Source organism: Malurus melanocephalus, unplaced genomic scaffold (assembly GCF_030028575.1).
Source record: "Malurus melanocephalus ecotype Western Australia unplaced genomic scaffold, MMel_1.1 scaffold_31, whole genome shotgun sequence".
In the NCBI taxonomy this organism is placed as follows: Eukaryota; Metazoa; Chordata; class Aves; order Passeriformes; family Maluridae; genus Malurus; species Malurus melanocephalus.
The window spans coordinates 556,143-568,779 of record NW_026623263.1 but is presented as its reverse complement, the minus strand read 5'-3'; the positions used below and the strand labels follow the sequence as shown (position 1 = coordinate 568,779).

At 41.1% G+C, this 12,637-nt stretch overlaps 2 protein-coding genes across 2 annotated transcripts in view; both read right to left on the bottom strand.

Annotated features, from left to right (window-relative positions):
* Window positions 1–2,828: 2,828 nt before the first annotated feature.
* TMEM174 (transmembrane protein 174) lies at window positions 2,829–5,290 on the bottom strand. Its single transcript, XM_057363782.1, has 2 exons — window positions 4,500–5,290; window positions 2,829–3,515 (listed from the first exon to the last, which is right to left on the bottom strand). Exons 1-2 carry the CDS (start codon window positions 5,129–5,131, stop codon window positions 3,413–3,415), a joined length of 735 nt encoding a protein of 244 aa, XP_057219765.1. The 5' UTR covers window positions 5,132–5,290; the 3' UTR covers window positions 2,829–3,412.
* A 6,172-nt stretch (window positions 5,291–11,462) lies between these two features.
* TMEM171 (transmembrane protein 171) overlaps window positions 11,463–12,637 on the bottom strand; it is a 17,013-nt gene continuing 15,838 nt past the window's right edge. The window contains exon 6 of the mRNA XM_057363781.1: window positions 11,463–12,025. Coding sequence (XP_057219764.1) covers window positions 11,797–12,025 — 229 coding nt within the window. The 3' untranslated portion in view covers window positions 11,463–11,796. The remainder of the gene's footprint in view (window positions 12,026–12,637) is intronic.

Sequence of the window (12,637 nt, the reverse complement as noted above, 5' to 3'; positions counted from 1 at the left end):
AAAATCCCAAGAATCCATGCAGGGTTACATAGCCAAAAATACTCATATACAACATTCTGTCACTATGACTAGAATGCAAGCCACCTTAAAGTATTAAAAATACAATATTCGGCAGGTCTGCATTAGCATTGCAGGCACAGTGGGGGAATGCAATTTTGCGGAAAGAGCACCAGCTAAATTAAAATAGGATTGAGCAAAATCTCAAATACAATCTTCCAGGTGCTTTGTGGAATGACACCAGTATAATCTAGAAGGGAAGTGACAGTTCACCGTGGCTGAAGAYCAAAAATGTTTGTACTTTCACTCATCATAGGGCAGAAAGAATTCTTAATGCTATGAAGTGAATTCATATGATGGTTATATCATAGTAAAAAACAAACCATGAAACAAAATATAAAAAAACCCAAAACCCAAAAAAAAAAAAAAAAAGAAAACACAACCACCACCACCACCCTTAACCAAACCCTGAGGTTAAAAAGACTGTTAAACAGAGAAAAAGGATGAAATAGAAGGTAGAAGGAAGAGAAGGAAGAAAAAGCATTTACAGAAGTTGGCTCTGTTCTTAAAACTGATAATCAGCAATCAGTACGGCAAGGAAATTTCATCACACTGGAGTTTCTCAAATATCTGTTGAGCATGAAAGGACTCCCACAGAATTCAGGCAGAATTCATCTGATGGGTCAAGCTAATTTTAATATTCAGCTATTTAAACTTAATATTTAAAGAGAAAGAAGGAAAGAGAAACCCAGGGCTCTTTCAATTATTATCAAAGAATATAGTGTCTATAGAAGTAAACTTTAAAATTAACACGGAGTCCACAGTGCAACCTTCTGGGTTTTTATATTTACTCTGTCAGTATGATTTGCTGTAAAAATAAAGATATTATTACCTCATGGAACTTATGCTGGGGGGGGGGGGGGGGGGGGGGGGAGTGAGGGAGGAAGGAAGAGCAGCAGGAAAAGTCTTTGGTGTCTGACTGAAGGAATTTTCTTGTTGTGGGGGAGGGTGACTGGGCGGAAATTTTGACCCTAGTCCTGCAACTGGATCCATCAAGCCTGACCTCTGTGCTACTGCAGTGCTTGCTGGAGTCAGCAGAACTACGTGCTAAGTGGAAGGCTCTGTCCATGTGGAACTAACTGGGGATTTGGGACCTTCCAGTTTCCTGCTGTGGAGGGAGGATGAGTTCACCTCTGTGTGAATTCCAGAAAAGGAGCAAGACACTTCCATAAGAGAAACTTGGATTTATTTTTAGATCTTCTGTTCTCTCACTCAATCCCATAGAGAACATGCTGCACACAGCATGCCTCCCCTTCTGCAACTACACGTGCCTACCTGCTAACACCAAGCCATCACTGCTGAAAAACAGAGTGCCCCATATTTCTCTAATGAGAAAAACCTTGCACAAAGTCTTCAATCACTGTTCAGTAGCTGCTGCTGCAGTTGCTAGTCCAGCTGTCCATGTCTTGTCCATCATGTGGAGCACTGTTTTGTGCCCCCCCCCCCCCAAAGGCTTTATTTCTTGGCACCCTCTACGTACACAGGACAGGGAGGTGTGCACCTGCAGCTCCATGCAACTGGACAATGTTCTTCAACATCTCCACACAGAGCTATGTCTCCTGATTGCTAGAAAAGCTGTATAGAAACTCAAAGACTTCCAGCTGCCAGGTACATCAGGTTCATGTGCAACAGTCTGTGCTCAAATGGCAAGCATGACCAGCCCCCAGGAATGAGATCAGTCACGGATGAAATCTGGCAAGAGCAGAGACAGCTGCATTGACAAGTAAGAGAAAGTTGATGCATTCCATAATGGACACCTGCTTTTAGCTGTGCTATGCCTGGCTGGGAGACTGACCTGCAGGCTTGGCTACTTTGGACAGTGACTATTGCCCTTTAGAGTGTTCTGTATGGTGCCCACTCCGCAGGTGGAAGCTGAGATCAGCTTTTGGTTTGGGTCCTCTGAGGGAGACAGGCAAACCTAATGGGATCATCACAGGGAAATAATGGCTTGCCCAGCTTGTGTCCTGGCACTTCTAGGCACATTCAAAGGTAGAACTTGAAATATATGTGGAAATACAAAATGAAAATGTAGGGGTCACAGCATTGTCATTGCTCTGGGGTTAAAAAAACTCCCAAACAAAGCTTTTTGGATCTTCATTCTGAATTGCAACATTTCGGTGCTTATACACCTCATCCTTTGTTAAATACATCTGTAAATACATTTCACAGCATCACCGACTATTGTTAATTGGAAGAGAGCCACAAGGATGACCAAGTCCAGCTCTTAAGYGAATGGCCCATTCAGGGATCAAACCCACAATCTTGGTGTTCAGCAACACCATTCTGTAATCAAATGAGCTAATCTCAAGTTGTTGTGGGTTCAATGCATGCAACAAGAGCAAGAAAGCATTTGAGCAAGAAAGTGCTACAGACTTGGGGCAATCTGCAGCCTGCGTTCTGTGCCAAAGACCCACATTCAAATAAGAAGGGACCACAGAGGCATTCCASCACAGTCCTCCCAGAGTGGGGATGCAGCAGCTGTGATTGTCAAAGTCCTTAACAGTGGTAGGATCACACACCTCTGCTGAGGCTTCAGAAAAATGCCATTTTCTTTAGTGACATTAACCTAATAGTTATCAGGACTCCTGGTGGGAGACTGTGCTCTGCCTTCGATCAGGTGGGAAGGGAACCGAATTTGATGCACACACGATTTCTTAGAGATCTATGTAAGAGTGGGCAGAAGTCACTATTTGTTTTCTCTGWTATGAGATGCTCTGCTTCAAGCGGGATGCTCCAAAAAATGCCTACAGGACTCAGTTGCCTACACAACTGAGCTGTACAGGTAAAACAAGTAGAGAAAGTCTAATATGTTGACTGGACTTATAAATGAGTGAACTAGTCTACAGAATCAAACAAAATTAAGACATAATAGGCACTTTCATGGATCAGACACTTGAGCACTTTCAAAGTTTCCCAAGAATCAAGAATGAAAATATACCAAGAAAAAAATCAAGTGTTTTCTAAAGATGCTGAGTGTCCAGGAGCAATCATGATCTTCCACAAACATCTTGTGCATTCACCRTTCACGCTGGTTTCAGCAAGTCTGACAATCAAGCTTCTTGTTGGGGAATCCTAATATGGAGTAAGATCCTTGAGTTTAAGGGCTTTGCTATTAATGGTGTTGCTATTAAATAATTAATAGCTCTGCTATTAAGCTACATCACAAAGGGCTAATGAATTTTGACAGAGAAAAATGAAATGATCAGTTAAATGTCTTCAGTGATACTGAAGCATGTACCAAGCAATACCAAGGTCTGACTCACACTGTCTTACCATGCATGTGTTTAAAAAAAGGATTTTTGGGGGGATTCTTGCTGGCATGTCGTGGGATTGTTGTGCCTTGYCCATAATGATTTTATGAAGACAGAGGGTATATTTCCTCATAACGTGGAGGTGACAAATTATTACAGGCACAGCCTTCCAGCAGTCCTTCTGGCTCATCGGAACTGTCTTCTGACCTGAAAAAAGGAAGAAGAGCAGATGTAAAAAGAATTTACCAAACACAGAGCATGCAAGTAACTTTAGTGCTTCATCCTGCCAGCCTTATCTGGGCAAAGTACTCCCTGTCTTCTTGAGAAAGTGCTGTGAGGTGGAAGTTTTACTGAGATTCAGCTGTTTGCTGTGGGKTTTTTTTTTYCCCCGAGGTTTAAAAGTGCCAGGAGGTGACCTTTGTCTTCACCCTTCCTATGCATGTCACCCTTGCTGCTGAGGACAAGGGGTCAGTCAGTAATTTTTCAAGCAAACTTTGAGAAATGAATGAAAAATGACTTATGCTCTAGAAAGGATATAATTAGGAATAATAGGATATAATTAGGAATAATTCCTAGAATTAGAATGTTTTTCCTTAGAGGAAAGAGCTATATAAAATTATTTTGTGTACAGCTTGAGCAGTTTCATACTGCTGTGCAACAGCAGCGACATTGATTATGCCTTAAAACTAGGAAAAGAGGAAGGGTTGAAAGGTTGTTACATTAGGAGAGGAACATGTTGTGACCAGGCATATTCAGGAGGGAGCATCTGGTACCAGAGTGATTCTTGAATTGTTGAAGAAATGGTGTTTGTGTGCTGACTTGTGTGTTCTGATTGTGTTTGAGTGGAAGTCTCTGGCTGTACACATAATAACCTAAAGGTGGTAAGACAAGCATAAAAAACGTCTACAAACAAGAGCATGTATATCTTAAAAAGTAACAAGAGATTAGTTGACTGACGATTGAAAGGCATTTATAGGTGATTTTAAAGTGTATAAAAACACTTTCCAGGAAAAGTATATCTGCTTACTCCTTACTCAAGAAGAATTCCTAACAATAACAAAAAAAATAAAAAAAAAGGCTCAGGAAGGATAATACCCTGGACTAGCTTTAGTTTCTTATGAAACCATACATAATACTTAAATTATTCAGAAGCCTGTGTCCAAACACAGTACGGCATTTCAGAAAACATACCTCTGATTCCTGGTATTCTCTGCAGGATAAGTAGTGTAGTTCTCATCTCCAGTAAAAGCCAGGTTATCCAGGGGATAGGCAGGACAGAAGTGAGGAGAACCRGGGGTGAGAATGGGCGAGGTGCTGGAGGGAACAGCAGCACAGCAGCTGAGCACTGGGTGAAGGTAGCCGGGACTCACAGTCGCTCCTTCCTGGGATCGGTACTGCGGAGGGATGTACTGCACCACTGTGGCACCATGGAAAGTTATAGGCTGGTTAATGCCGGTGAAGACAAAGGACTGTCCACTCGCAGTCTGGTCAAGTTCCGACGTATTTTCCTCTCTTTCCTTACAGGGTTTGCATGTGAGCATGTTAAATTTACAAACAGCAATCAGAATAAAAGTAACCCCGACAGACAGCAGGATAGGCCCTAGTAACTGAGTCCACTCCAGGTGAGTAATGCCATCATATTTTATCCACCCCATCACGGTGAAAGTGATCCCCACCAGTCCCAAAAACACACCTGAGAAGAGCAGAGTTGTGCCAGCTTTATCCCCATCTGACACCAGGGCATCAGATCTGTTTGGCTGACAAGGAGTGACAGAAAAGACATTCAAGGAGAAATCTTCTACATTGTTGTTGTTTTGCTCCATTACTGAGTATAAGTGTATCTTCTACCTCAAGAGAAAGGGGGCTTGGGAAGGATTTGGCAGAGCATTTAAAGTCAAAGGTTCAGGTTAGTTATACAAGAACTTTGTGTGTGTATGGTTAACAGAGTCCATCATGTGAAAGAATAAACTTTGCTTGGAAGAATAAAGGTCTTGGAAGTGAAGCCTGAAGCCGTCACTAAAGATTTRTTGAATTACCACCATCACTTCCGAAATGGCTTCACCCCTGCAYGGCTGCTTCTCTCTTTGTTTATCTTCTTCTTTAATTCAGCACCCATGAWACACTCCCCATTGTGAATAGAAGAAAAATCAAGCTGGAGCTATCACAGCTTTTTCTTGGCCCCAGCTAGCTGATGCATGCAACATATGGACAGCACATGTTTAGTCAACAGCAGTGAGGAGATCCTTGCTCTCTACTTCCTGCAGGAAAAAATCTGCATGGCTGTTGCTAGGAATGCTTTTCCATGTGCTGAAGCATGACGTTTATAGCCATGCCTGGAGCCCTGTTGCAGATCATTTTGCAGTTCATGGTTTAAAAAATACCAAAGTGTGCTTTCTGATACTTTTCTGGGGCAACCACTAGGTGAGCAGGAGGGTAAATGGCAGCAGGATGGTGAACAGTGAACAGCCTCAGAGAGTTGTTGGCTGTGGGAGAAATGCTATCTCAAGCCAGCCAAAGCTTTCCATCTGGTTAAAGGTAGCACAATTCCCCCTTAATTGAGGACATTTTTTGTTGTGGGACCTCCACACCTTCATTAAGGTTCATACAAAGTAATGCCCACATACCCTGAATAGTACATCACTGCAGGCGTGAGAAAGCATCTCCTGTAAYGTTAAACTTGACATAGTGAGGAATCTTATCCGGAACTCACAAGTACCTAGGATGTTTTTTCATATCACAATGAACTGTTCTGCTGAACTTATGTCTCATATTAAACAGACAGATTATTGAATTTTGAGATTTTCTGTTTCCTAAYAGTTTCAGACTAAAGTAATTGCTGTTGGAGGATTCTGGTAGAATTTTTGTATCTGGTAGATTCTTCGAGTAATTCCTCAAGGAGGAAGACCCTCCAACTACTCTGTCTGTTTTGACTAGCATGGCAGGGGTACTACACASAGGACATTGATTACTGCTCAGGCAATAGAACACATAATGCTATTTCCTGCTACCAGCAGCTCTGGGGAAGCAAGCTTATCCAGAGATTTATAAGTTTAAAAATAGCTCTAGAACTACAAAATTCACCTTTCAGACTGCTTCTTCAAAGTCAGTAAAAGTGCCTTTAATTTACTTGTGCATTCCAATCACACAGGGTGACACAGCTTTCTTCTGAAAAGGGCTATTCACCTAATTTGGCACCTTCAGAACTTATGCTGAATGCAATTGCAGATGTGTCTTTCTCATTTCTTACAATATAGACCCTGAGGAATATTAGGGTTGGAGTCCTTAAAAAACATCTGTGAAGTTCCCAAAGTCAGCAATATTAAGTCTCTCATATTACCCACGGTGTCAACCACTTTTCTGACAATATACACTCAAGATCAGCCTTTTCCACAGCACCAAGTCTGGTCAGGACCCACTGCACCTCTTGAGCAAAGAGATCAGTGTTGCAATGCAGGGGTTTTCCATGATGATAGCATAACTAGAAAGTGCTGAAATACTAGAAAAACTGTCTTTGCATTGGTAATTATAGCCAAAGTCTAAGTTATGTTTAAACCTACATTTGTTAAATTTCATGAAATGAAATGTAACTGCTCTTTACAACTCATGTTTTTCCATACCATGAATCATTCTTGTCCACTGCTGAATCTTTCAGGCTTTCCAACATCCTTATTTAAAAGCAGCACKATATTACAATAGCTGTCTAATAGTTTCTACAGATGTAGCGACACTGTGCTCCTTTCATTCATTCAAGAGCTTTGCAATTGCTATTTGCAATGGGATTGTGCTGCAGCACTTTCTCAGTTCTATGGAATGGTCCTTAGATCCTGTCTGGAATCAGCATTTTCCAAGTTGGGTGTTGCATTATCCCATGGATGTCTCTTTGCCTCTGGTCTAGGACATGACTTCATGATTGTTGAGCAAGCGCACAGTAATGCCGGAGAATACAGGTTTCCTTTTATCTTTCCAAAGCTACATGCCACTTGAACTYCTAAAATAGGATGGAAAACACTCTGCATTTGGTGTGCTAGGATCTACATTAAAATTACTCCTTTCCCTGTAAACTGTCCCCTCTTTGTAARACAGTTTCCTCTACTGTCCCCTCATGAGGTCCCCTCATTTCTCCAATTATTTCCCCAGAGAGTGGTAATGCTGCAGTAAGGCAGCTGTCAAGGTCTTAAGAGATTACYAGATCACATTGATTTTTTAAGACCAGTTGCCAGTAAATGCATTTCTGGGAACTCACTTTAATATGCTGATTTACTAAATACAACCCTTTTACCTGGTATGACTCCTAAGCACAAAGGTTTTGTGAAACCAAAGAAAATTGGTCAGAGTGAGGTTTTTCAGAATGAGTGCTGTTTCAGATCTCACTACTGTTTTGTTCTCATCTGCTTCAGACCTTACTCTTGAACAGAAGCACCACTTTGCTTTCTCTTGCTCCACATGATTTTCTATTACCAAGGCAGACCTCCCCTGCAGTGCCTGCTGCTGGAAACAGGTGTTCTGCAGCCCCTCAGTTCTCTAACCTGTTTAAAGAGTCATCCCAGTGGACACCTTTTCTGACACCTTTTCTCCACTCTTTATGTTACTTACTTTTACATATTTGTTCACATTATCATCCTGTTGTAGTAGATTTTTATTTTCTTATGCCAGTAATATAAGCAGGGACTTAGAGAGCATGCAAAGAACCTGCCCAGCGCATGGTATTGCACACTGTTTGGCTTTAAAATGAGCGGGTACAAATTATCACTTCATAATTAAACATTCAATTGTAGGGAGATTAAGGAGCCAATGGTTTGACTTGGTGGGACCTTTTCCTAGAGAAACTGCACATGGCACCTTAAGCAGAAAACATGAATTACATATGTAAGAGCAATACATGGAGAACCACTGTAAATRGGCCTTTCACCCCTGAACTTCTGCACTGCCAGCCTCAAAGCATAAATAAATTGTGAGGAGCAAGTTCAGCCAGCAGTCCACAACCACATTTACCAGTGAGGTGGCTTTATATGCTCCAGGGAATGCTGTCTTGCCAGCAAACACACCAAATTGAAGGTATTTCCATGCCTAATTGTTCAGATGCATGCATGTGTGATTGATAGAGGGAAGAGAACTGATCTAGATCAAGTCTGGCATGTTCACTGCAGAAATGTGGAGGTATTGGCCCTACAAGTCATGACTCTGAAGAAATAGGATGGAAAAGGGATAAAAKGATACAGCAACAGAAACCCCAAAGGGCAAGGATGGGGTGGGTGCAATCCAGCCAGTGCCACTATCCTAAAATCCTATCAACTTTGCAAAGATCTGTGCAATCTCAGTTTTTCAGGTGAGTAAAATGTTCATTTTTTTAGCTGCTGGTGACACAGGAACAAAGACTTTTCCTAGAGAAAGGGCATTCATTAACGTTTCTGTGAATATCTCCCATATCCAAGAGATTACAGTGCTGCAGTTAGAAGCAGAGCAATGTCAGTGCAGGCAGCAAGGAAGACAGACATTAACTTCACTTAGAGAGGGCAAGCAACCCTTACCTCCCACTTTGCCTGTTTAAGTAAGTGTGAATCAGTAACCAACTTGATTTGCTCCCTAACATTTGTATGTCAAATACTTAAGTCAACCTTAGGGCAGAAAGAGGATTATAGCACCATTAGTGTGACAGTAAAGTATCTCACTTCCTCAATAAAAATGCTATTCCGTATTATTTTAAGCTACTTTTATAGTTTTACAAGGTGTTGCTTCCTTTCTAATACAGACATTTCACTTCTACTCCCCACATCAAAAATTCCTCCCTCTACTGCCATTCACCCAGAGGTAACCTTCAGTGGTGTAGGCAGCCCTGTTAGCCTCTTATTCACATTTTCTGACCTTGCAGCAACAGATTTCAGCAACACAGTAAGCAAGTGGAAAATACTGTTGCACTGGCTATGTTAACTCCCTCAATGCTGATCAGTTTGTGGAGATGCACCCAGCATATGCACTGACTTTTCAAATAATGGTTTTCCAAGTGAAAAATAGAAGATGCTAATACAGCTGCAAACTGATCTGTTTTCTAAGCATCATCTCAAAATTATTCAGAGAGAAATTCTGTTTTCAATCCTTGTTTTCAGAGATAACACCTATCCTTTCCAGGAAACTCAGGGGCTGAGCCTGAAGTCAGGTCAGCAGCTTTCTAAACTATGGTTGCTGTGAAGACAGCTTTTTTTTTTGATCCACACTGAGGACTCTGCAGTAGATGATCAAAACAAAATAACCTTGAAGGAAAAAAAAATATGTTTCTGTTACAGAGGACTCAGCTGACTCAACATATTCCACTTGATTTGTCTGGTCTCTTGAGTACACCTTGGGAACCAATTGAGGAAATTGCAGGCAGCAGAAAAGGTTAATAATTTTTCAGTTTGCCACCAGATGTGACGGCATTTTTTTTTCTTTTCTGAAGATGGTGAAATATTTCTAGGTTTGTTTAAACACTTTTTTATATTTAGCCTTTTCAGAAAATGAGTGTTCTGAACAATAGCATAAAGCTAACGTGGGTCTTTTTTGCATGGGATCTTTCAGGTAAAACACCCCAGCTTCTGTTCATGTTATACAACAGAAGGATAAATGAAGAGAGAAACACGTTCATTAGACTTGTGCAAGGTTTTGTATGCACAAATCATGCACAGTAGTGGACATCATTGTTTAAACAGTAGAAGGAAAAGCTAAAAAAAAAATGATCACAAAGACGGCAAACTATAGCTTGAATTGTAGATTTCACACAAGAAGCAACATCCTTAAAAAAACTTGTTAGGTGGAAAACGTTCATGAGAAAAGAGGATAAAATGCCTACTGGCTTTTGTGGATTCCCTTTCTTCATACAGACATTTCCCATGGCTGAGTCATGCCATTTTARTCAGCTCCCACATACTAAATCCCCCTCTGTGCCGTGTTTGCTCATTACTCTGCATGCATAAGCCCCTCAGCTCTATTGCTGGCTAAATATACCTTCCTTGCTGGCTGGTTTGTTTTTGTGTGGCTGCGCAAAGAGCTGCCCTAGCACGACTGAGGGAACGACACAAAATTGGAAAAAATATGGCAAATGCAGGAGCTCCTGAACATCTCCCTACAGCATACAGCAGGTGAGCGACATGTTCACAGAAAGGTGACACAAGGCAATCACCTTTCCCTAGGTACAGGAGGGAATTTAAGTATTTAATTCATTGTTTGACATTCTGTTACAGCCATGTTCTCTGAAATTCAGCCTGGCAGATGACAAGCTGAGGTGTAACTGAGGTCCCAAAGCACACAGATGCTCAGAGACTCAGCTGAACAAGACAGAGATCACTCTTGCAAGAAGTTTTAATGCTGGCAAGTTCACCACGCTGAACAAAGCCCAAAGAGTAGCTCTGACATTTTCATTTCTGGGAACAGAGCCAGATCCATTTTTTTCAAACAGCATTCGGAGCAAGTCATAATGTGTCAAAGATCASCAGCAACTCAGTTCCTGGTAATTATCTTTACCTACTGCAAGCTAATCCTTCAGTCTGGGAATAAGTGCAAAGATGGAACTAGAAGCTCCATCCTGAAGGCAGGCTACTACCACTACCCTACAGTCCCAGTGTGTTGGAAGAGCTAAGAGGATTGTATTTCTGAAGAGTCTGTCAAGAAATGTGCCAGTTAAAAAYATTTGTAGCATGGATTTCCATTTAACTGTCTCTCCTGCATTTGCTGATAAGTAATAGCTGCACCTGGGAGACACCATTGCTTTGTGATGCTCACTCTCACACAATAAGCACTCCTTGTATAATCCATGAATGATGATATAAAACAGCAGAATAATCCCCCTGAAACCAGTCATTACCACAGTTAAACTGTTAGCCTATTAACTGGCCTCAGGGCTGCCTTTGGGCTCTTAACTGCAGCTAAAACTGATTTTCATAGGGATTATACTTACATAAGCACCAGAGATAGTCTAAATAAAGTCATGGAGTGTTTTTTACCAGGCAGACCAAAAGCTAACCACTGAAGCTCTTCATAACATTTTTGGTACAAATCTTCACATTCCTATTTGTAAATACTCTCAGAGAACTTGTAAAGGCAATAACTTTGCAAACAGGTATTTTCCACAAAAGTAATGCAAAACTAGAAAAGAAACCGATTCCTATTTTTTTGAAGCTTCAAACAGATTTAATTAAAATAATCTAAAATGTTGGTTTCCACTTAGTGCCTTCATTATAAAAAGAACTGAACTCTTATATTCATTATAAAGAGAAACTAAAGCTGTAACAGAACAAAATGAGCGTTTAACATTCTTGCAGTGAACTCCCTTCAGACTATTTCAGCAGGGGCCCAGCATTATCTCCCATTTCTTGAAATCTGAGTTCATTATTTATTCTTCCTGATGAAAAATTAGACACAGCCAACATTATTGCTTTTATTACAAAATGTGAATAAATTCAAAAATTGTAAATCTGTGTGCACATTTTAATTAAAAATTAAGTAAACTGTCAGTCCTTTATGAGCTGGTGTCAGATGTGGCTAAGGAAATAGATGAAAAAGATGAAGAAGAAGATGGTGAATATTCATTATTTGTTATTGATGATTTTTCTTCATATTTTGGTGGTGACTCAGAGGAAAGGTAGAGCATTGGAAAAATATCTGAAGGTGAGCTGCTTCCAGAAATTGTATATATGGATTCATAGTCTCTAACAGCAGCTGTTCTTTCATCATCAGCAAGCTGTGCTCTATAAAACACAAAACTATGTATTAGCATAATTCATTTATCTACAGTGAGTGAAATTTGACTAAATTTACATAAACATACATGTAGGCACATACTTCCTAAAAACCCCCAAAGCAAAGAACTTACATAAAGATTAGGATTTCATTCTGTGGGCTACATTATGACTCATGTGAAAATTGTCTAATTTTAGAGGGGAAGGGCAAAACAAACTCCCTTCTAACTTTTTAGATCACCAGTCACAGCCTGGCTGTGTTGGTTTTTCACAGCCTCATTTTTGGTAGGTGGTGGGTCACAGAGGTGGCTTCTGTGAGAAGCTGCTGGAAAACTTCCGCCATGTCCAGCAGAGCCAATCCCTGATGGCTCTGAAAATGGACATGCCTCTGGCCAAGCCTGGTCAATTAGAGATGCTGGTTACACCTCTGTGACAATGTATTAAAGAAGAAATCAAAACAAAGGGCACCCAGGTTTTTCTAGTCAGAGGAGGAGGGAAACAACATGGAGACACCAAGCACAGTGGAGAAGGAGTGGGAAGAGCTGCYGCAGTCCCCGGAGCCGAGACTCCTCTGCAGGCTGTGGTGAAGGCCATGGTGGAGCAGCCGTGCCCCTGCAGCCC